This window comes from Calliphora vicina, chromosome 5 (genome assembly GCF_958450345.1).
Source record: "Calliphora vicina chromosome 5, idCalVici1.1, whole genome shotgun sequence".
Taxonomy (NCBI): domain Eukaryota; kingdom Metazoa; phylum Arthropoda; class Insecta; order Diptera; family Calliphoridae; genus Calliphora; species Calliphora vicina.
Window position 1 is genome coordinate 45,012,418 of NC_088784.1, and position 25,751 is coordinate 45,038,168.

The 25,751-nt window shown below is 29.9% G+C and overlaps 2 protein-coding genes across 3 annotated transcripts in view; one reads left to right on the forward strand and one right to left on the reverse strand.

Annotated features, from left to right (window-relative positions):
- GrlHz (Gustatory receptor-like Holozoa) overlaps positions 1 to 25,751 on the forward strand; it is a 77,969-nt gene that overhangs the window by 16,702 nt on the left and 35,516 nt on the right. Inside the window, exons 2-4 of one of the 2 annotated variants that reach the window (XM_065513736.1) lie at positions 12,062 to 12,124; positions 12,219 to 12,376; positions 12,459 to 12,837. In XM_065513736.1, coding sequence (XP_065369808.1) covers positions 12,062 to 12,124; positions 12,219 to 12,376; positions 12,459 to 12,837 — 600 coding nt within the window. Of the gene's footprint in view, positions 1 to 12,001; positions 12,125 to 12,218; positions 12,377 to 12,458; positions 12,838 to 25,751 lie in introns of those variants that run through there. The other variant, XM_065513737.1, reaches the window with a different exon arrangement.
- LOC135959716 (putative nuclease HARBI1) lies at positions 4,246 to 5,207 on the reverse strand. The gene is made up of 2 exons (XM_065510744.1): positions 4,848 to 5,207; positions 4,246 to 4,761 (listed from the first exon to the last, which is right to left on the reverse strand). The coding sequence occupies exons 1-2, from the start codon at positions 5,205 to 5,207 to the stop codon at positions 4,246 to 4,248; spliced, it is 876 nt and encodes a 291-aa protein (XP_065366816.1).

Consider the following 25,751-nt stretch of genomic DNA (forward strand, 5'->3'; position numbering starts at 1 on the left):
TCTAATACAATTTCTTTAATTACGTATTCATTCTTTTTAATTTCAAATTAATTTTTTTTAATATCAAATTAAATTGTTTTTTAACTAAGCTTAATTTTTCTAAAGAACTTAACATGTTTATTTCATATTTTATTATTTATAAAATTTACTTAATTCTTATCAATATAATATATATTGAATATATCTTATTTAAATACTATTAAAAAAGCGATATTTTTATACATATGACAATTTTTTAATGCAAATGCTCTCCAGAAGCAGCTAGCAGATTCATTGTCATGTAACATAATAATTATTGCAATCTGATGGTGTTACGGAACGTTTAACAATTGTAACTAAGTTATTATTATATTCGATATCCGAAAGCAAATTCCGAGCACAGAGTTTAGTTTTTGAAAAAAATTTTCTATTGGATTCAGCATAGGAGAGTATTGAGGAAGAAAAACTAAAATATGACCAGACTCCGAAATTTTATCTTTCACTGCCTGTGTTTTGTGTATTATCTAGTATAAGCCATGCATCTGTGATATTGGATTCCTCTAATTTGTCGAAAAGTTCATCAAGAAAAGATACAAAAATATTAGTATTAACTGCGGAGTTTGCAATTACTTTGTGGTGTAAAATGCCATGTATGTATGTTAATGGCTGCGATGAGGGAAATATTTCGTTCTCTAACAGTGGGAACAATGACATGTGCTGGAGTATTTCTTTTAGATCTCGCCTTGTTTTTTCGGAGGTGGTAATTGAAACCGGACTCGTCAATGAATATTATTTTTTCTCTTATTTCTGGAGCGTTTTTAGCGAAATTCATTGCATACGGAATGCGTCGTTGAATCGTAGATTCACTATTTAAACGATCCATATTAATTGTGGCAGTTTTTAGTGTAATTTTCAAAGTTTTTAATTCAGTGTGTATGCTTGTTGCACTTAACTTCACATTGTGTGTTTCGAATTTTTCACGAATGCCTTTTAATGTTATACAAGGGTTGCTTTCGATTATCACCTCAATTTTGTCCAATATTTCTGTAGTCAATTTGAAATGACGTCGACCACCACGGTTTTTTGTGACAATGCACGCATCCTTCTTATAGCGATTAATAATTGAAGTGGTAAGGTCATTCCAATGTTTCATTTATCAAGTCTCTTGCAATTGTAATGGACAATTTGTATATGCTAGAGGAGCAAAAATTTATGTAGGTACTTATTCCAGGGGAGAATCTTGGAAATATTTTCCAGTTCGGTATAAAAACAAGACAGTAAGAGAAAAGCAATCAAAAGTTAAAAAAAATAATTAATTCTTAAGCTTTAATATGCTTTCGGATCCATACGTATAAAAATGTCGCTTTTTTAATAGTATTTAAATAATCTATATTTATAAGAATTAAGTAAATTTTATAAATAATAAAATATGAAATAAACATTTTAAGTTCTTTAGAAAAATTAAGCTTAGTTAAACAAGAATTTAAATTGATATTAAAAAAAATGAATTTGAAATTAAAAAGGATGAATACGTAATTAAAGAAATTGTATTAGATATGCAAAATGGTGAATTTACATTGAAAATAGTTTAATTTGTTTTAAATAAAGTTTAATTTATTTTGAATTAAACTGACTTTAAAATAATTTAATTTGATCCGAAAAACAGTTAATTTGAGAGTAAAAACCTATATATAATTTTTGTTTTTATGAAATAAAAATATATATAATATAATAATTATAATTAAACAGAACTGAATTAAATTTTAAGTTATTATTATTTCTATACTTTAAATGAATTTTTATACGTTTTTCTTGTTGTTTTATTTTAGTACCCTGGGGTTCAAAAAAGTACTATCAGTAAAATATTTTGATACCGAAAGAAAAAATTATTTACCATCCCTGATATAGGCATATTAATTGCCTGAGTGTTACTTCTCTTTTAAAAAAAAATATATATATATGGAGCATAAGATACTTTAGAGCGACTCCTGTGGGCCACAAAACAGAAATAAAATAGTATCGTTACTTTCCTTGATATTTTTGTATAAAAGAACTAACTTGAAAACAATTGTTCAAAAATTTTCAGAGCCGGGATATTCTCAAATTCAAGAGATTTACTCTGTACATAGTGTAATAGACCGATTACTAAAATTAAAAGAAGTCATGCCTTTAGATTCGATAACAAAATCAACCCAAAAAGTTCATTTCAATATCTCAGAAATTATAAGAGATATAAACCTGTCGATCGAACAGATCGAAAGATCTAAGAATTTTACCCCAGAAAATGGTCCTAATTAATTTTTTTGGATTTTGTGATATACGTGAAGATAAATCGTCAAACAAAATTGAAGCTATGTCAGTGGGGAAATTAAAAAAAAAAGTGGAAATAAATCTGTAACTTCGTAACGAATAGCCCGGTAGGTAAATAAAATTAAATTTTACTTTTCAAATGCGAATAACTCGTAAACTATAATAGATACGCCCATGTTCTGAAAAGCGCATATCGCTTAAAAATTGCGTTTTCGATTTTAAAACGCCGAACAGGTGTTCCGAGAAACGAAAACGCTAGAAATTTGGCGTTTTCGATTTGAAACCGCCAAACAGGTGTTCTGACAAACGAAAACGCTAGAAATTTGGCGATTTCAAACCGCTAGTGTATACTGAAACGATTTGGTATATTTTATTTAAACTGCACTTTAAAGAGGGAATTAAATGATGCACAATTAAAATTTAATATGTTTTATTTTTATTTTAAGAATAACCCGTAACATTTTTTCTCGATTTTAATTAAAAATATGCAATTTAAAAATATGCCGTGAATTTGTCAATTGTCTGTCTCAATTGTTTACTTATGAACTGGCGATTTATGCAAACAGCTGATCAAATTGATGTTCGAAAAAATGTAATGCTAGTGGCGTTAAATTTAAAATAAAGTATTTGGTTATTTCTTTCATAAGTTTTGATATTAATATTTGGAATTTATTAAGTACACATATTTATATTAAAACGTAAAAATGAACCCTTAATAAAAGTTCAAAAATAATTTAAAACCTGTATAAGTACCTTAAAACATTTACGAGAGCTAAAATATCATACAAGAACATATTTTAAAACCGGTTACTCGTGTTGAAAATTACCAATTATTCGCATGTATTTATATGTAACATCTCTAAATACAAAGAAGCATTTGCCGCCAATACTCTATAAATAAAATAAAGTCAAAAATTGCCAGTCGCCGTTGGACAATAAAAATTTAAAAAAAAATAAAATTTTAAAATTCATAAATGTAAGTACATACATAAACAAATATTTGTAAGTTAAATAATAAATCTTATTTTAATTAAAGGGCGCCACAAAAATCCGTACAGCAGTGCAAAATATTTGTGGAGTTTATGGAAAAACATCCAGATATTGCTAAAGGTCTCTACAAAGGCGATAGGGTCAAACTAGACAAATTGTGGAGCGACTTAACGGATCAGCTCAATGCCAGTGGACCGCCCACTAGAAATATTGCAAATTGGAAAAAGGTAACAAACTGGAAAAAGGTAACAAGATATTTTTAAGCCATTTTAAATTGTGTTTTTATTTAGATTTGGTGTGACTGGAGACGCAGCATTAAAACTAGACTAGGGGAAAACAAGATGTCATTAAAAAAGACGGGAGGGGGAGATTTCCAGCAGCACTTTTTGTCGCCAGTTGAAGAGCAATTGGCCGTAATATGTAACATATTCCACCCAGTCGAAGGTATTGCAAAAGCAAACTCTTTTTGTTCTGAGCCAAACAATATTGAATTTGAAGAGGATATGCTAATGGAAAACTCCACAATATCTGATACAATAGTTTTGGAAAGTGAAAAGCCAACATCATCGAAGAAACAAAGAATTTCAAATGTATAGCTGAAGAAATGGAGGCAATGAACAATAACATGAAGGAATACACTAGATACTTAAGACATATAGATAAAAATATGGAAGAAATTTGTTCTTTAAAGAAAAAAGAACTCTCTGAAATAAAAAGACATCACCTGGAGTTGGAAAAAATTGCCATGAGTCGCAATGAAATGAAACTAGAATTTCTGAAATTAGAAAAAATGAAGATGGGCATAGAAGATTAATTTTAAATTTTTTTGTGATGTTAATGATCTCTTTAATGTATTTTATTTATAACAGTTAAGTTTTTTTTTAATAAATGAATTGTTTATTTTTGTTCTGTTTTTAAAAAATATGTATTTATGTATATATAAAAAAAGTATATAAATTATTTTGATTACAACAAAGTCCTTGCAATATTGTCTCTAATTTCCGCTCCTGCGATATTGCTTTGTAATTGATCCGGCTCTTCTTCCACTTCTTCATGTGTAGTGGGAACTAGTTGATCTTGATCTTCTATAGGAATGTTATAATGTTTGCAAATATTGTGCAGAGCGCAGCAAACATTTACAATTTTTACTACTTTCGGCGGACTATAGGGAAGACACATCTGAAGGCTTCTAAAACGACTTTTTAAGTTCCCTATAGTCCTCTCTACTATATTTCTAGCTGATGAATGTACTAAATTAAATTTATGTTGCATTGAACCAAACACCGCTGATTTGTACGGCACCAAAACATAAGGTTTTAATGCATATGCAGAGTCGGCCAACAACCATGAATTACTGTTCCCATGGGAATACATTTCCGCATAGTAGGTGCTTGCATTGCTTAAGTTCCAAACAAAAGCATCGTGACATGAGCCAGGCCTAGTTGAATCCACACCGCGAATTTTCATTTGGTAATCACAAATCTACATATTAAGAATAAAAATTGATTACACTATATTCCAAAGAATTATCACATACATATATGTATGTATTTAAACTACATATTTACAATCAACACATTTAAGCTGTAATATCCCTTTCTGCAATAGTAATGTTCAGAATCTTGCGCAGGCTTTATAAGTCGCACATGGGTGCCATCTACAGATCCAATGACGCCGGGTATTTTGAATTTTGAATAAAAATGTATTTTAGATTCTCTTGCTTCAGATTCTGTCATATTCAACTTAATCCAATGTGGACACAGCCTCTCCTCAAGAATATTGAGTACGTTCCATAAAACTTTACAGAAAGTGCTACGGCCCATACTTATATTAATGTCATTGGCGATCACACCTTGAAAAGACCCGACTGCCAAAAATCTTAAAACACCAGCCAATCGCACTATTTCTGGAATTGAACTTTTGCTCATATGCCGAGAAGTTCCTTTCAGAATCATCAAAAATGCAGTCTTGTTTAACCGGTAGAGAGCTACAAAACTTAAAGTGCATAAACATGCTATGAAACCTGAACGTTTTGTCTATGTACTTATATGTGTATGTATGTACTTACGCTTGGTCTGGAATGTCCAATGGATTGGAAGAATCCCTTAGTGTTTTTTTTTTTTTAATAAACACTTCTTTATTTGTAGCTTTTTTAAAGCCAATACAGAAAGCAAGAACGCTGTAGGCATTTTAATTTAAAATTTATTTGTTTGTGTTTTTTTTTTAAATTTATTTGTTTGTTTATGTTTTGTTATGATAAAACATATGATTTCATTGTTCGAACACAACTTCGAAAAATAGCAAAACGAAAGCAAATCGCGTGGATTTCAGAACATGCTGAAATGCGTTTTGCGTTTTTCAAACCGTAAGCGATTTGAAAACGCTGCGTTTTCCAGAACATGGGCGATAATATATGGCTAAAACAATGTTTTTTGTAGATGCCGTCTAGTAGATTCCATATATATGAAAATCTGAAAATTTTCACGACCAATAATTCAGTATATCAGCTGTTATTGCATTGCAATGTTGTTAAAATACCGCTCAGTGTCAATGACAAAAGTATTGCAATAACAAACACCAAACACTGAATACCGCTACTATAATTCATATCTATCTGTATAATTGTAGTATGTAAAGTAGGCTGGGTCGAATTGTATGGACGATCAAAAAGTAAAAATTCATATAGCAGAAACGAAATTTACGGAAAATTCTAAGAAATTTTCCTCAAAAAGCCATAGGTCTAAAATCAAATCCTATCGCATTTAGTCCTTTATCCAATAAAAAAAATAAATACTGAAATATCATTGGATAAAAGACGAAATGCGTAAGATAAGATTTGATTTTAGACCTGTGGTTTCTTGGGGAAAATTTCTTAGAATTTTCCGTAGAATTCGTTTCTGCTATATCCGAAGATATAAAAAACAGGATCTTGATTTTAAAAAATAAACTGGGCAGCCAAAAAAGCTTACCGAGATGGAAAAGCTCCGTCACAGAATATACAGAAGTGTCAAATTTGACGTTTAAAAAACGCCAAATCAGATGTTAGGGCAGTTCTCATAAAAAGAGATAGCAATATATTTTGTACTACAATATCAGTGATGTGTTAAAGCAAAACGCTATATACAACACGAATTTGGTAGACAAAGAAATGTGAACAAAACAAACAAATAATTTGTAAGACAATTTTTCGTAGTCTGTGGCACAAAATTTTTTAAAATGGAAAATTATAAAAATGTGTTAAATGAAACAAAATTCTTGGTTGTTTTTTACATTTACAAAATAAAACTCCACATGTACAATGGCAATTAAAAGTGAAATATTACAAAAATAAATGATTGCATCAAACTAAATCGGAAAGAAATTGAATTATTGAGGCAGAAAATTAAGACTAAAACAAAATGAAAAGGGCAGTTACTAAAAATTAAACAAATATAGAACTATATTATTTTCTGTCTCGTGACGCCTCTGTATACTTTGTGTCTCCGTTTTGTTAGAAAAATCAAGGCTAACCCGCGCCTAAAATTGTTACTGAAGTTAAGGCGGAATTTGGAAAGACAGTTTCAGAAGCAACAATAAGTCACGCCATTAAAAATTTAGGGTTCAACGACCGTATTGCCCGAAACAAACCTTTCGTGAATTTAATGGCATTTTTCGGGCAATACGGCCGTTGAATAATCGGTTAAAATTTACTAAGGAGCATATAAAAAAATGTAAATTGGTGGGAAGACGTAATTTTCTCGATAAAAGCAAATTTAACTTATTTGGAAATGATCGACCAGACGGCTCGTTTTTTCCACATTTGTATTCAATTTCACAAAAATCAATAAATTTTAATTTTTTCTTTATTTGAAAAGCCGCTGTCACTTACGTAGACAATTTTTGTTTTCAACAGGTTCGTCCGGAACAGAACGGAACAGCACAGAAAAACTAACTACTTATACATGTTTTTCATGTACAAAAGAGAAACAGCTGATTCGGAACATAACAGAACGTAAAGACTAATTCTGCCTTGAATTTTGTCCGCAACGTTAAGTGACAACTAAAACAGCTGATATAATATATAGACAAAAATGCTACGTGAGCCAAGATAGCGTCGACGAGATAGCGTCGATTTTGGGAATTTAAAAAACCGGGAAGTAAAAATACCCAATTAATTGGAATTAAAAACTCAGCGTCGAATTAAGAAAATCGGGAAATAAAAATACACAATTATAAATAATATGGGAAGTGGCTTGGTACAAGCCATATATATTATGAAAGTAGACAGTTTTTGGAACATAATGAACCAATCGTGCTAAAAATCGTGTGATTGGTTCCAGAGAAAAATGACTTCCTCCAAAATAGCCAAAAAATCGTTGCTGATTTATTACGGGACACATGGGAAGTGGCTTGGTACAAGCCGTATATATTATCAAAGTAGACAGTATTTGGAATATAATGAACCAATCGTGCTAAAAATCGTGTGAATGGTTCTAGAGAAAAATAGGTTCCTCCAAAATGGAAACATGTACTTGTACCAAGTCACTTCCCATATTATTTATAATTGTGTATTTTTACTTCCCGATTTTCTTAATTCGACGCTGAGTTAAAAATACCTATTAATTAGGTATTTTTACTTCCAGGTTTTTTAAATACCCAAAATCGACGGCTCACGATTTTTGAAAGAGAATATTTATTATTTACAAAAAAATAAAAAATATAAAATTTTCAAAAAACATTGAACATTTTATAAAATATATATAAGTTTGTACATACTACGTTTATACGCACGGATTATTCGCAAATAAAAATATTTCAATTAGACAAATTTGCCGCATAAACAGTGAATTAATTTTCTATTTGCGAATAGCTACCTCACGAAAACAATTCCTGATTAACTACTCTATTTGCAAATAAGATTTTAAACATTGCCATATGTTTCAACGTTTTTATTAATTGAATTGCTGGACAAATATGAATTTAAGATTTTCATTTTTGCATTTAAAAAAATAAAAAAAATTTATCATATTTTTTTCAAAAACATTACTACCAAACCATAAACCATCCTGCACACAGTGGTTTAGAAACTTTTTTTTTGGAAATAATTCGGTTTCTTGGGAACTATTAGAGATATTGTTACGAAATTTCACATAGTTTGAGCTGAGGTGATTTCGAGTTGATTTACGTTTGTTCAGCTTCCTAGCTATAATGGGGGCCAGTGCGTAGCCCCTCAAAGTTGGTCACCAAAAAATCGCCAAAAATCCATTTATGATCCGAATTTTCCTTGAGAAGGTCAAAATTTATTTTTAAAATATCAGCTATATTGGCGATAAAATTTTAAATAAAATAAAAATAAATTGCGAACAGTTATCTCTTCCCTATAAAAAGTTATACGCATCCAAATTTGGAACTTGTAAAAACAGCCATATTTTTTACTTTTTTTCGCAAAATTTTTTTCTTTTGTAGAAAATAATTTTCTTCGGGACTATATAGAATTTTTATATGATCCGGAAAAATAACTTAATGTAAAAGCGTGTAAAGAAAAATTTGGCTCACTTAAGCGAACATATCACCCCCAAGACCTATCCAAATTTGGCCAACTTTAAAAAAAATCGGTTTGAGTAAAAAATCCACGGAAAAGCTCCATATTTGTATAACCCCATATGTTTCTTAAATACTTACCCCTATATGCATAAACAGTTTATAAATTTATCAAAGGTTTATGAAACAGATTTTGTATGGAAATTTTGTTTTATAAACCTTTGATAAATTTATAAACTGTTTATGCATATGGGGGTTACTAAGTATTTTTACTGTCACACGATAAATAACGCCACAGTAGGCATTTTTCTGAAAAAACTCAGTTTTGGAACTCATTTTCCCCGTTTTAGGAATTTCGGTATTTGAAAATAAAAAATGTCAAAAATTCGAAAGCCATTGATTTAAGGACATTTGAGTCTAAATTGGTTCCAAATTTTGTTATGATATCTTTAACCAATAAAATTTTCATTAAGTCAAATTTTATATTTATATTCGTGGAAAATTACCATATTATATTTTTTTAGTTTTTAATGTAAATGAAGTCCCAAAATTTTATAATATTATGTAATTTTACTAAAATATCAATCCTCAAGTCATAATGTTTTTAACAGTATCAAATACTTATATAAAAAGCCTTTATTTACTCCTCAGAAGTTTCACAAACCTTGCCCCCTTTGACAAATTTGTACGTTTTTTCGTTTGGATCATAAATGAATTTTTTGGTGATTTTTTTAAAAAATTTGAGACCTTTGAGGGGCTACGGACTGGCCCCCATTTTCGCTAGGAACGTAAATCAACTCGAAGTCACCTCAGCTCAAACCATGTGAAATTTTACAACAATATATCCAATAATTCCCAAGATACCGAATTATTTCCAAAAAAAAGTTTCTAAACCACTGCGTCATCACATAAAAACAAAAATTTTCCGTAATCAAAGTGACTTATAAACAGTGAGTTAGTTAATTGGCAAATAATTTTTATTTGCGAATAGGCTACGTATAAACGTAGTAACAAATGTATGTAAAAAAATTAGTTTATGTTAATTTTGCAAATGAATTCATAAGAAACAATATACGTATTTATAAAAATGTTCACAATATTATATTGACAGTCTAAATACAATAAGCACTGAAAATAACACTGAATACTACATAGAGATGAATGATATTTTCAACTGTGATTTAAACACCGAGATTGAAAAATCACTGTTAACAACTGTCACTGAATATATAGCAAATAACAGGTACATTTAAGTTTATAAAAATGTTCACAATATTATATTGACAGTCTAAATACAATAAGCACTGAAAATAGTAACAAAATCACCAAGTTGGTTTTTTTTCAAAAACAGCTGATACGTTCTTACGGAAAAACTAACTACAAAAAACAGCCTACATAACGGTACAGAACAGAAACGTTATAGAACGCAAAGACTAATGGAGCCTTAAGAATTACTTTAACTTTGTAATGACACTCGACTTACAGTAAAGAAATTAACGAACAATCTAATCGAGGCGACCATTATAACTGGGAAGTATAAAGATATATTGCTGCCACGTATTCCAATGATAACTTCGAAAATGCCATTTGATTTTAAGCGATTGCAGTTTCCTATTTGCTTAGCATTTGCAATGACAATTGATAAAGCTGAAGGTCTGTCTTTGCAAGTTTGTAGACTAAATCTAGAAAATCCATGTTTTTCACATAGACAGCTTTCAGTTGCATGTTCACGAGTAGATAAACCTACTGACATATACATATATCTATGCACCAGATGGAAAAACCAAAAATATTGTATAACCTAGGGCATTAGAACTACAAATAATTAAAAAAAATTGTATTTATTAAACATTAAATACAAATATTTTTTATTCTAAACCTTTCTATTTTATTACAATTCAATATAAATAAATAATGTACTTTATATTACATTAAAAACTAGACTAATAAATATATTGTAAATCATTACGGTACGGGTAGCGAAGCACACCGGGTTTTAACTAGTTACATACATATACAAAATAAATAATATAGTGGTTGTCAAGGCGTATTCATTATAAGGTGTTGTCGACAGCACATCTGATTATTTTTTGCGAATACTACAAACATAAAAACAACAAAACCAACAGGCAGACTCTGACAGTTCCAACCAACATAAACAAAATCAAATTGCATGTGTTTTTGTAAATTTTGTATTAGTTGTAGAATCGACACCACCTTGATTAATGTGAGAACAAGAATAACACTGAATACTACATAGAGATGAGTGATATTTTCAACTGTGATTTAAACACCGTGATTGAAAAATCACTGTTAACAACTGTCACTGAATATATAGCAAATAACAGGTACATTTAAGTCGTGCTTTCTTATTTTTTAACATCTGATAAATGTCGTTCTTTTATATTTTTCAATATTCATTTTGAAAAATCACTGGAACAACTGTAAGTAAAAGATATTTTTAATGTCATTCTTTTCCAACATACTGTTAAATGTCATTCTTTTATATTTTTAAACATTCACTGGTAACGTTTTTGAAAAATTACTCGAAACAACTGGAGAAAATGACAAGTACTTTTAATGTAATTCTTTCACATATTTTAACAAACTGTTAAATATTCTTCTATATTTTTCAACATTCACTGGTAACAACTGTTACAAATATGTATAGCAAGTAGCAGATATTTTTAAAGTCGTTCTTTTACAGTTTTGCATAAAATGAAATGTTAAGTAACATATCAGTTCTCTTACAATTTGTTTGTCTTTGTTTTTGGTTAACTAACATAAGAGCAGATTTAAAAATGAAAATAATATGTATAATGTATTATTGTTGGTATTTTGCTTAACATAGACAGAACGTGATCACGGTCAATGTTTAAAAGAACAGTGATTTATAAATCACGTTCACTAGAACGACGTTCTACAAAAATTACGGGATCGCTCATCTCTACTGAATACTAGTATCATTGGGTAACATGGGGACGAGGCGAATTGCAACAACAAAATATCAGACATATGATTTGTTTTATTTTTGTTTGACAAAACGGAGTGTCTCGTCTCGAGACAATATAATTTCCTATGGTTTTTAGTTTTTTTTTAAAAAACTTACATTTGGGCATCAGATTTTCTTCTCTATGTATTCATATGTATATGTTTATATGTTATACTATTTAAATATTTTAAATAATTTTATAGTTGAAAAATGTTTCAAAATGATATGAACAGTTCTTTTTGTTTTATACATCGTTGGAATTTGGCGCAGACAGACGACTATCAAAATGATCACGAACCAACATCAGCAATTCTCGATTACTGTAAGAGAAAAGTAAGTAGTTACCCAAATAAGTATCAATATATGTATGTATGTACATAAATATAGCAATTTTAATAATGTTATTTATTCAAATTCTATTTGAAAGGTGTTGCGTCCATACGTTGCTATCCTGTCATTGGTGGGATTAAATCCGATCTCAACAGATACAACCAAATGTCGAACATACTTAAGCTATTTGCAATGCTGTATTTTGGTAATTGTTTTAGTATTTGGTTATTTTTTGCAGTATTTATCAGCGTATCGGTAAGAAAAAAGTCAAATACAATATACATGTACATATGTAAATCAGTAACGTCATCTTCTTCACTATTTAATATATTTTCAGAGGTGATCGTGGTTTTTCTACGAATCGTAAACATGAGGAATCGATATTTGAATCAAAAAACGTATCAGCCTATACAATTGGTGAGCTGTTTTTTGGTTTTATAATACCCTGTTTCTTGGATATTGCTGGATACATTTCAGCAGTAATAATATGCAAATTCATTGATCACGAACAATTGCAAAACCTCATTGAACGCACATTTCTTATGTCAATGCAGCCAAAAAAACTATCTAGGGTTGTCTGGCGGCACATAGCGGCTGCGTTCATTCTGAATTGCTGCTTGTATGCATACTATGTGCCAGTGGTTTTTTTACAGTCACCTATTATTCAATCCAACTGGTTCGGTGTTTTGGAAACGGAATGGGAATTACTTGTAAAGGTAAAGAAATTTAATAAGATGAATTGATAAAAATCCTATAGTTGTATTTATGTATGTATAAACAAAATTTAGCATGGATTTAACATACGAGTTAATTGTAATGTATTTCTTATCCACTCTGCTAAAAGCATATTAACGAACAATCAAAGACTTGCTAAGTTTTGTGTCAAAGTACTTTTCCTTTCGTATTTTATATTTTTGTTTAAATATACACAGAATAAAATTACGACAAAACAATTGTCATATTAATTACCAAATTCGTCAATACAATTCATTTTTTAATTAAAAAGACACCAACAATCGATTTTGTAAATATAAAAAATAAAATTGTTACTTAAAGTTGTTAACACTCAACAATATTTTTTAACTATAAAATTGTCTTATTGAACAATTAATTGGTTAACACTCAACTATTATATTTAAATATTAAGATAATCATATTAAACAATTTTGTTGTTAACAGTTAATTTTATTTTTCGTTAATGGATTTAAAAGAAATCATTACTATTTTATTGACCTTTCTATACTAAGAAAAACAATAAAGGGTTTACTTAAGTGGTTCTTTATTAATAAACAAGTATTAATCTTGAAAATTACATTGAAAAAGGAGTTTTTCTTGATATTTCATCCCAATCTTATTGGCTAAGTTCTATTACTTAAGTCGCACAATCGTGGATATAATCGAACATGCATTATACATCAGGTATGACTTTGAATTCGGAAGAGGAGAATGCATTGAAGCAACGACACATGTGGTCGATGTATAATTCTTAATAATGTTGGATGGAATCTTGCATTTTATACAGATTTATTCAATGATGATCAATCGTATTTGCTATATTTCTTGCGAAGGGCCATTATATGCTCTTTCAGATTTGCATGTGAACCCTGTGGAAAGAATATCTCTTTAAATGATTTTTGTCCAATGTTATTCGATTAAAAGTTTTACAACAACTTATTTCATAAACATACCTTGTATATTTTTCTTTAAGAATTCGCGAAAATTTTCATTAATAACAATTCATATTTTATTTATAGATTTTTATTTTAAAATGTACAAATTAATTTGTCTTTTTGACATTTTTTAATTTATTTAAATGAAATTCAACAAATGAATTCTTGATAAAAAAATAATAAAAAATTTTAATATAACAATTTACAAATAAATTAATTATAAAAATTGTTACAAAAGTTAACAAAGTGTTTACAATTCTTTTTAATTATTTAAGAACTATTGTCATTTTTTTTCTGTGTACTAACATTTTATTGAGCCTTTTAAGAAACTTGACTATGTTTGGGCTTTTTCGAAATGAAAGAAAGGCAGAAAAGATGAATCTTTGCAAATGGAGAAGGTTAACAATAAACTTCACCCGAGGATGGTTAAAAAAATCTGGTGGCATGTCACCAGTGTTGCCAAAACTTTAAGACCATATCCCACCAGATTGCACTTAAAATAAATCCTGAAACCACTAAATCTTAAAATAAAACCACTGAATAAAACCGCAAAATTTTTATTTAACGATTTATGAAGCTAAACTGCTTTAAAATGTGTGCCAAAAACGTTATATACTAAAATTAATTAAGATCAATACATTAGAAATTATCATTTTGAGTATATAACTGAGGTACTAATTAAATTTAAAAACTTTCTTGAAATTTCATAATCGTAGCAGCACTTTTCATGATGACAATGGCAATTTTTAATAAAAATTAATTTGATTAAATTAAAATACATATGTTTTGCAAACAAGTTCTTAAGTTTGATTTTAAAATAGTAAGCTGACTAAAAACTCGCTCCACTTCCGCATTTGACCATGACATACAACAGCGATATACAAAAATGTACAATACATCGTTTTCTTATTTCTGATTTTTTTTCCATTGCATTAGTATTTTCGTATTTCAGTTTCAAACTGATAACCTAAGTAACTATTAGGCTTACGGCCATTTTCACAATGTACGATTAAAAGTTAACGTGAACTTTAACCGCAAGTTAGGCTAATATGAATTTCACAATGTACGATTAATTCTTAATTGACACTATTTAACAACAAAGTTGCTGTTAAATATAACCGAATAAATTTCGCCGGTTAGCATCTTAATTGTAAGAAATATAATAAAAGAACATGGAAAAACATTTATATTTTTGTAATATTTATAATTTTTAAAAGTGTAAAGCGAAGAAAAGTAAATTTTGCACGAGGTGATCCATATACCACCCGGATATTGCACTTACAAACCAAACAACAAATGTGCACTTTTCCTTATTGGTTTTCAGTAATTGTTGTTCAGTTTGTTCTGTAAATTTTACAGTTAGGTACCTTAATATTTTTGAGTTTTATACGTTTTTTTATTATACCACTAAGAAAACACAAATTATTATTTTTTATGCCGACTTTTAGACAATTTTTTATATTTCAATCTTTCATTACACTATTTTTCGTAAACAAATGTATGCATTATTGCCATACTTTCTACTGAATGCTTTGGTTAAGTAATCAAATGATGGTGAAACGTAAATCGGTAACCGTTGGTTAAATGGTCCCCGTTAAACAAACCGACAGTTAGTTAATTTTCCGGTTAAAATGAAATAATCGTACATTGTGTAAATGGCCGTTAATGTAATTTTGAAAACATTCGATTTGGAACTGTCTTTTTGTTAAGTCATTAAGTCGCTTAAAACACCATTTATCGATAAAAAAAAATATTATAAAATTTTAATTTTTAGTTTCGTTTAAGTAAATACAAGATATAAAAAAGAGCTAAAAACCGCCAACTGAAAATATTTTGCAGCTAAAAAAACCACTTAGCGTTTTTTTCACAAAAATACCCGCTAACGTTGAAAAAATACCTCCAGATTACTACAAAATTTCTCATGGTTGGAGCTGAGGTATTTTCGAGTTGATTTGCAGTTGATCAGTTTCCTAGCGCTAATGGGGGCCAGTGAGTTGCCCCTCAAAGTTGGTCACCTCGGATCTCAATTTTTTTAATAAATCGGCAAAAATCCATTTATCCGAATGAGCTGAAATTAAAAATATAAATAGCGCTTAAGAAGAACTACAAAAAATACGCTTACATGTGCAGGTTATCTCCATTAGTTGAAGAGTTTATTTATTTTTAATTTTTCACGATTTTTTTTGGTTTTTTAGGTATGGCGGGCCTACGGAGGGTCGATTTTTTTTTCTGAAATATGTATATTGGCTATAAAATTCTAAATAAAATAAAAAAAAACTTGCTAACAATTAACTTGTCCCTATAAAAAGTTAAACGCATCCAATGTTGGAACATGTAAAAAGTGCCTTATTTTTGAAGTTTTTTCCCAATTTTTCTTTTGTAGAAAAAAATTTTCTTCCGGACTATATACAATTTTTATATGATCCGGAAATTTTTATATAATACAAAAGCGTGTAAAGTAAATTTTGGCTCACTTAAGCGGACTCAACACCGCCAAGACCTATCCAAACTTGGCCAATTTAAATAAAAAATTAGATTTGAGTAAAAAATTCTAAAAAGGCAAAGCACCGATCCTCGAAAAAGCTTCATACTTGTATAACCGTATATGCTTCTTAAATATCTACAAAGTTTTTTTTTCTATCACACGGTAAATAACGTTACAGTAGGCACTTTTCTAAAAAAATTATAATGTGGTTTATTTAAGGATAATTGAGTCTATATTAGTTCCAAATCTTGTTATGATATCTTTAACCGTTAAAATTTTACATTAATTCAAATTGCATATTTTTCTCCATGTAAAATCACCTTATTATATTTTTTTTAAGTTTTTAGGTAAATAACGTCCCAAAACAAAGTGTCATAATATCCATAAGCAAAGTGACATAGTGTCCATGGACATTATGACACTACCGAAATGACATAATGTCCATGGACATTATGTCAATGGACACTGTGACATGTCACCAAAAAATCTCATATCGTGGTTGTGCGACAACCTAAAACCGAGCTTTTGGGTCACAGTGGGGAAAATGAAAAAAAATGTGCAAATAAATCTGTAACTTCTAAACAGATAATCCGATTTTAATAAAAATTTCCAACGACTATAGAAGAGGTGTTGCTGAGCCCCACCTTAGTGTTGAAAGTCCAAATTTAAAACTTGAGCTCAGCAACACCTCCTCTATAGACGTTGGAAATTTTATTAAAATCGGATTATCGGTTTAGAAGTTACAGATTTATTTGCACATTTTTATATTTTCATTTCCCCCACTGTGACCCAAAAGCTCGGTTTTAGGTTCTCGCACAACCACGATATGAGATTTTTTTAACCATCCTCGGGTGAAGTTTATTGTTAATCTTCTCCATTTGCAAAGATTCATCTTTTCTGCCTTTCTTTCATTTCGAAAAAGCCCAAACATAGTCAAGTTTCTTAAAAGGCTCAATAAAATGTTAGTATATTTAAATAAAAATATAAAATACGAAAGGAAAATTATCGCGTTAACCTTGAACTTATGACGTGAAAATTTTTGACATAGTGACAGGTGTGGTGTAAATTTTACACCTTATAATTTTTGCAAAAAATATTACTTTAAAAAAAATGTTCGTTAATATTTTCTTTTTAACAGTAAGATACAACAATTTTAATTTAAAAAAAGAAAACAAAATGTTATTTGAAACAAAAAATCAGGCACTTTATTTCGGAAGACTTTTTGATAAAACTTTAAAAAAATGGAGAGAGGGTGTAAAATTTACCATCACCTCATAAGTTAAAGGTTAAAAATGGGAAGCTGGATTTTGATTTTAGACCCATGGTTTCTTCGCAAACATACTTAGAATTGGGCCTTATTTTTTTATTTTCGATTTTTCAAAAACGAAGTTCAGTTTTGTGTTTGAGCTCGATTGGTTAAAAATTGGCGTGCCGCACGAGGGTTAAAGTTCGTGAGAACATTTACAAGGTGAAAAATGCTATTTTTCAGTTTTTGTAAAAATTTTGCCATTAAATAATTACGTTTGCAATTTAGTATAAAATAATCGAAATGTGTACATAATTGTCGTTGTAATGAGATATATGTAAATGACAATAATTGGTTAAAAAATGTTAAAGTTATTAAAAATTCCCCAGGCCGTTAACATGAACAAAATGGTGGCATGTCACAGTGTCCATTGACATAATGTCCATAGACATTATGTCACTCCAAAAGATGACATTATGTCCATGGACATTATGTCATTTTGGTAGTGTCATAATGTCCATGTGTAAAGTGTCGTAAAGTCCATGGACATAATGACACTTTTGTAGTGACATAATATCCATGATATTTAAAAAATAATTTAAGTATTTATGTTTTAATTTAACTTCTATCGAATTTACCGTTGTAAATTTAAAGTAGTAATAAGACGATAGCTGCGATCTTTAGTTATCTGTTATCTCAATTTTGTGGAGTTCAGACGTCACAAAGTTTAAAAAAGTAAAAGTGTTAAAGAAGTTAAAATGGGTAATGTAAAATATAAATATGAATTTAGGAATGAATTTGACAAAAAAAAGAAAGTTCTATCAAAAATTTAAGAACTTTCACTACAAAAAAATACTTTTTAATAATTTATTTACAAGAAAGGCTTTAGTTAGCGAAGCCGCCTGCCGCGTTCTATGGAGGAGAAAGTCCATAAGAGCGGCCGTAGGCCGTCACGCAGAAAAACTTTATTTGCAAAGACAAGTTTTTTTGCACTCAGTAGAATGGCGAGCAACTATTCGGCAACGCAGAAAAAGGTTATTCTTATTAGCGGCCTGTGGCCGCTCTTAGATGCTTTCCCTCCATGGAACGCGGCAGGCGGCTTCGCTACATGAAGTTTTCTAATATATGAAAATATAAACACTAGGATCTTGATTTCTTCCAAAAATTTTATAAAAATTAGTTTTTCTAAAAAAAATTTGGACATTATGACACTTTAAAAAGTGTCATAATAAGCATAAGCAAAGTGACATAGTGTTCATGGACATTATGACACTACCGAAATGACATAATGTCCATGGACATATTGTCACTTTATGGGGTGTCATAATGTCCATGGACATTATGTCAATGGACACTGTGACATGCCACCAACAAAATTAACATATTTTGAGAAATATTAAAATAAAAGCTAATTTTTACTTAAAATTATCCATATTTACTTGTGTATGAGTTTTTGTCATCGTAGGATAACGTTAACCTATTTCCAGGTATGACCAAACAAATTTAAGTTTTTTAACGGCAGTTTCAAAACTCCATTTTCAAAATTTTAAAAATTTTGTTAAACAAATTTCAGAATTTTTTGATCATCACATACACATTTCGTTGATTTCAATTCATAACATTTATAAATAATTTCCTAAATATTAAGATTTTTTCATATTTTATGTTTTCAAATTAAATCTAAAAGGCTTGAAAATATAATGTCAATTTTCATTTATATTTTTATGTTGTTGAAAAATGTTTGAAATTTTCTTGGAAATTTTTTTATTTATTTTTATGATTTTCAGCTACAAAATGAGAAAATATGCTCGAAATTGATTAAATTTGTTTATGGCGATGATATGCTTATTATTTATGGATATTTTATTATACACAGAAAAAAGAAATTCATAATTGGAATGAATTTTGTAATAAATATTATTAATCGAACATGACTTTTTTTTCCCAAACTTTTTCATTCAGAATAAGAATATGTTCATAAATATTATAAAATTGTTCATGACGGAAATTTTTATATAAAATTTTATAATAAATTGCATTATCTAATGAATATTTTAAGATGAATCAACAATATCTGAAACTTAAAAATATCATTTAATATACAGAAAAAAGTTTCAACATAAATATTATGATTTGATTTCATTGATTTTAATTCATAACTTTTATAAATAATTTCCTAAATATTAAGAATTTTTTCATATTTTATGTTTTCAAATTAAATCTACACAGAAAAATGAAGGCTTGAAAAATATAATATCAATTTTGATTTAAATTTTTATGTTGTAGAAAAATTTTTTATTTATTTTTATGATTTTCAGCTGCAAAATGAGAAAATATACGCGAAATTGATTGAATTTGTTTAAGGGAATGATACGCTTAATGTTTATGGATATTTGATGATATTTTTTAAGTTTCAGATATTGTTGATTCATCTTAAAATATTGGCCAATATATGGCTATTATGCAAATAGTTATGAATTAATTCATTAGATAATGCAATTATAATGCAATTTATTATAAAATATTATTAAATTTATGCAAAAAAAGCTAAAATTTCCGTCATGAACAATTTTATAATATTTATGAACATATTCTTATTCTGAATGAAAAAGTTTGGGAAAAAAAGTCATGTTCGATTAATAATATTTATGTATTACAATATTAATTCCAATTATGAATATTTTTTCTGTGTAGGGATTTATTGAGAATATAATAGGAAATAAAAATATGAAAAAAAGATGTCCATTCCTCTTACAGTTCTTCCGTACCTGCGACTTAAATTTTAGCTATTTTCGGGAAAAACTAATTTGTTGGCCATATTTTGGCGAATGATACCAATTTTCTTACTGTTACAAATTTTAAGTAAAACCTATACAGAATATTATAGGACAGATAATTCTAAATATACTCCGAAAGTTTTACTAAAACTGGACAACGTTAACCCATAAATCGTGAAGGTCAAATGTAAAATTTAGCAATATTTGGAATTTCTAAATGAATGGTAGAGAAATATTATATATTCTTGTGCTGATTTTAATGAAAGTTGCGAAAAATATATCTCAAGGTCTTGGATTTACAATAACATTGCAAACATGGAAATTAACCCTTAATAGTACTAGGTGTCAAAATTACCCTCAATTTGACTGTGTTTTCCTTATTTTAAAAGTTGAGAGTCATTTGGACCCAAAGTGCGCTTAAGTGTTAATTTATATTTTCGAACTGTTATTGTATATCTAAGACCTTGGGTATATTTTTCGTAACTTTCATTAAAATTAGCACAAAACAATAAAATATTTCGCTATCCTTTCATTTAGATATTCCAAATATTGCAAAATTTTACATTTGTCCTTCACGATTTAAGGGTTATTGTTGTCCGGTTTTAGTAAAAGTTTCAGTGCAGATTTATAATTATCTGACTTATAAGATCCTGTAAAGGTTTTAATTAAAATTCGTAACAGTAAGGAAATTTGTATCCTTCGCCAATATATAGCAAACATTTAGTTTTTCCAGAAAATCCCAAAATTTAAATCGCAGGTAGGGAAAAACTATAGGAGGTGTTGATGATCCGAATGAAAGAAGTTTTTGGATTGAACCAACGGTATTAAATTGTTTATTCACTAAAATAGCGAGATATTAATAATTATGGTACATAACGTAAATGTAGAAAGAAAAAACTTACATTTGTTGAGAGACTTCTTTCTAATTCAACAATTATTTTTATTTTATTCAGTAATAAAAAGCCAATTTGACCAAAATAATATTACATAGTAATACAATAAACCAATTATACAAATTTATATAAAGTAAAATTTTTAAAAACTCAAAAAACATAAAAATTATAGGCTATTTGATTTGATATAAAAATATTTAAACAATTAAACAAGTAAAAAATCCACAATATCACACCCCCGTGAATTGACTTAGGGAAATTCACCATTAGGCATCGTCCAAGTTTAAAAGTGCTAGTTTTGATGCAGGTCTTTTGAAAATACCATCGATAGTTTTAATATCTGCTGATCGCACAGTGCCATCACTACCGCAATATGTTTTTAGGATTCGCCCACGTCTCCATTTTGATCTTGGTTGATCTATATCGCATACAAGAACTATTTCCCCAACTTCCAATGACCTTGTAGGCAAACACCACTTTACACGGCGAGTTAGGTCAGGCAAGTACTCTTTTATCCAACGTACCCAAAAACCATTCTTTAAATTCTGAAGTATTCGCCATTGTTTTCGCATATTTAGCAATCTTTTTTCGAATTCGCTTCGAGTTTGAGTAGAATTTGTTGTTTCTAACAAAAAATGGTTTGGTGTCAACGGTTCCGGATCTTGAGGACTTGTGGGAATATGAGCTAACGGTCTCGAATTAACTATATTTTCTGCTTCGATCAATAGGCTTTGGAAGATATCTAATTTAGGTGCTACCTCATTCATTAATACAGCCAATGTCTTTTTTATCGATTGTACCAATCGTTCCCATGCTCCACCGGAACTGGGGTCACAAGGGGTATTAAAAATCCATTTTATTCCTAAGGGTGTTAACAATCGCATGATTTCATCATGATCCAAAAAATTTGTTTCATTTCTTAGTTCCTTTCTTAAACCCACGAAATTTCTTCCATTATCGCTACGAATTTGCAATGGAACACCACGTCGATTAATAAAATTTCTAAGACAGAGAACAAATGAATCTGAAGATAAGCTATTCACCACTTCTAAATGAACAGCTCTTACTGTCAAACAAGTAAACAAGGCCACCCATCGCTTTTCTGTACATCTACGTATTTTGATATCGAATGGTCCGAAGAGGTCTACTCCGGTATATGAAAATGGACGAACGAAAGGTGTTATTCGATCTTTAGGTAGTGTACCCATTTGAGGTTGATGAGGTCTTGCCTTTCTTAATTTAAATAGAGAGCATTTTGCTTCAACATTCTTCACTAGTCCCTATGACCTTTGAAAAGTTTTGATGACAATTTTTTTGATGATAATGATCAACGATCAGACGAGAGAAACGATGAGATTTCGGAAGTAAAATAGGTCTTCTAGTATATTCGGGAAGAAATGTAGCGTTGTCAAGTCGACCACCAACTGTAATGATGCCATCGTTATCTAGGTATGGATTCAGGGTCAAGAGCTCACTTGACTTCGGGATTGCTACAGATGATTTCAAGCATGCGTATTCTTCGGGAAATTATTTCATCTGAATATGTGGAATAATTATTAATTCCGCACGCGATTCTTCATCGACCGTTAATTCTCCATTTCTTTTAAGGTGTTTTCGGTGAATGTTGTCTAAAAATCTTAATATCCAAGCAATATGTCTTCGAACCCTTTAATATTTTGAAGAACGATTAATAACGTTATCAATTACGTCTACATATATAGTTGAGACCATAGCGAAATATTTTGTCTTTAATTCGTCATTTGATTTATCTTCTTTAGTTAACGTGTCGCAATGGATTGGCCACATTTCCTCTCCATCCAAAAGAAATTTTGACCCTTTTTTCCACCTACCTTCCGGATTGTAATTAATAGGAAATATAAATCGAGTACCTTTATCTGCAGGATTATTCAAGGTTGAACACCAATGCCATTGAGTTTCATCGGAACTTTCAATATGTTTGCAACATATTGTTTATATTTTCGATGATCTGAATATATCCATCGAATTACAGTATGTGAGTCGGTCCAAAATATAATTTTGTTTACACATAGTTCATGATAATTTATAATATTTTCCTTTAGACGAACTGCCATCACTGCAGCTTGTAACTCCAATTTTGGTATTGAATGAAAACGGAGGGGAGCACATGATGTTTTTCCAATAATGAATAAAATTTTAACACCATTTGGATATTTAATTCTCCAATATGCTACGACCGCCATTGCTTGCTCACTAGCATCACAAAAGATGTGTAGTTGTACTGTTTTCCCAATACAATCTTCAAAGTAGAATCTTGAAATTTTAAATTCCCTTAAGTTATTCAAATTATCCATCCAATTTTTAAATTTCACATAAATTTCTTCGGGTAATTTCACATCCCAGCCAGTACAGCATTTCCAAACTTTTTGCATTAATAATTTTACAAAAATCATAAAATCTGCAACGAATCCAAATGGATCAAATACAGACATTGCGATATAAAGTAATTCCCGTTTTGTAGGAATCCTTCTCATCTCTAAAACATCTTGTGGGACTTTATGAAACTTTAGCACAAATATAAATGTATCCGAATTTGGCATCCAGTGCATACCCAGAATTCGTTCGACAGTTTTATCGACGTCTACGGTGTCATTGTTATTTTGAATGTTTAATTCTTTGGCTACGATACTTGAATTTGTTAACATGTTATGCATTTCAAAGCCCCCCAGTTTGTGAATTTGTTTTACAGCTCGTACGATTTCTATAGCTCCTTCCTCGGTGTCAAAACAATCTACATAGTCGTCGACGTAATGCTTTTCTATTATACCTTTTACAGATCGCGGGTAATTTTCAATAAATGCTTGAGCATTTATATTTTTTACATACTGAGCCATTGTTGGTGAGCAAGTAGCTCCGAATGTCATTCTTTGCATTACATATGTTTTAATCGGTTTTGAAGGATATCCATCTCTCCATAAGAATCTTTGAGCGTCTTGGTCTTCTTCAATTACAATGACTTGATGAAACATTTCTTTCAAATCACCGCAAACGGCAACTCTTGATTGCCTGAATTTCAGTAGTACGGATAGAAGAGGTTGATTAATATCTGGGCCAGATAAAAGAGCTTTATTTAAAGAAACTTTATCTACTTCGGCTGCTGCATCGAAGACGAGTCTAAGCTTATTCTTGTTGGGATTCATTACACCAAAGTGGGGCAAGTAAAATGTTTTATTGGACCGTATCATAGCATCCTCATCCGACATAATTTTAGCATATCCCTTTTCTACATATTCATTTATTTTCGCACAATATTCTTTCGCAAAGGTTGTGCCAGAATCAAATCTTTCTCCACATCGTTTTGTTGTTTTATTTAAAATATCCAACGCTCTTTGATCTTCCTTTGAAATTAACGTCTTTACGGGAGTTCGAATGCCTAAAGTTTCTATTCCAAAATAACCTTTCATAAGATTTTCTATCTCTATATACGATTCACATTCTTTTTCTGATTTAAATACATGACAAGATACAAATCTATGTAGGGGCTGTTTTACTGTTCCGTATAGTATACTTCCTAACCTTGTCTTAGTTAAGATAGGTCCAGTTGGTGATAACATAGTAGGCGATTCGACACCAACCGTTAAAAATGCATGAGCTAAGCTTATGATCATTTTAGGCTTTACGTTCTCATAATTACGGAGAGATGTATTTGAGAAATTGAAATCATTATTTTCCTGAGGAACCATGGACCAATTTAAGCTTTGTCTAGGCAAATCCAGTTTAGATGTTACATAGACATTGCTCATATTATATTTTTTCAAATTATCTTCCATATTACTTATAGTAATATTTGCAATTCGCGATTGTTCACGAGTGATTTGATTATTTATCCATTGAAGTTCTAAAATATCACTATTACCCGTTATTCCCAATTCTTGAACTACATTTTCGTCAATCATTGAAACATTTGCTCCGTCATCAATAAACGCATAAATAACGACGTTATTCTTAGGGCCGTATAGTCTTACTGGTACGATTTGAAAAAGAATAGTATTTTTGTCACTATTAATATCGGTAAGACAACTTCGAGCACGAGTAGCGTTATTTTGTAATGTGCTACTTAGGGCATTGTTTTCAGAAGCTTCGGTTATAATTGGCGGGGAAGGGAGATCTTTATGCAAGAGTTTATGATGGGTACTAGCACAGGAATTTTACCGCATAATTTTTTCGAAAAACATTTAGCGGCTTGATGACCCTCTTTGAGACACCTAAAACAAGTTTTTAGATTTCTCACTTTTTCCCATCTCGATGCCAAAGGAAGTTTACAAAATAGTTCACAAAAGGCTAATGATTTACAATTTTTATTGCACACTTTGCATTTTTTACTTCAAGTGATGTACATGCATAATTTATACTTCCATTACTAATAGGAAGGGAATCGGTTACCATATTCACGATCTTTCTTATACCACCAAGCCAATTTGAAAAATCAATAATTGTAGGCATTTGTCCCATGTTTAAACATTTATCAGCCCATTGAAGACGTCTTGACATGGGCAACTTTAAAACAAATTCGCTTAATA

Bases quoted from the DNA above. Each gene is read 5' to 3' on its own strand.
- LOC135959716 (XM_065510744.1), bottom strand. From the start codon at position 5,207: ATGAGCAAAAGTTCAATTCCAGAAATAGTGCGATTGGCTGGTGTTTTA. The intron at 4,762-4,847 runs GTAAATATGTAG...CTTAATATGTAG, and splicing joins ACAGCTTAAATGTGTTGATT to ATTTGTGATTACCAAATGAA.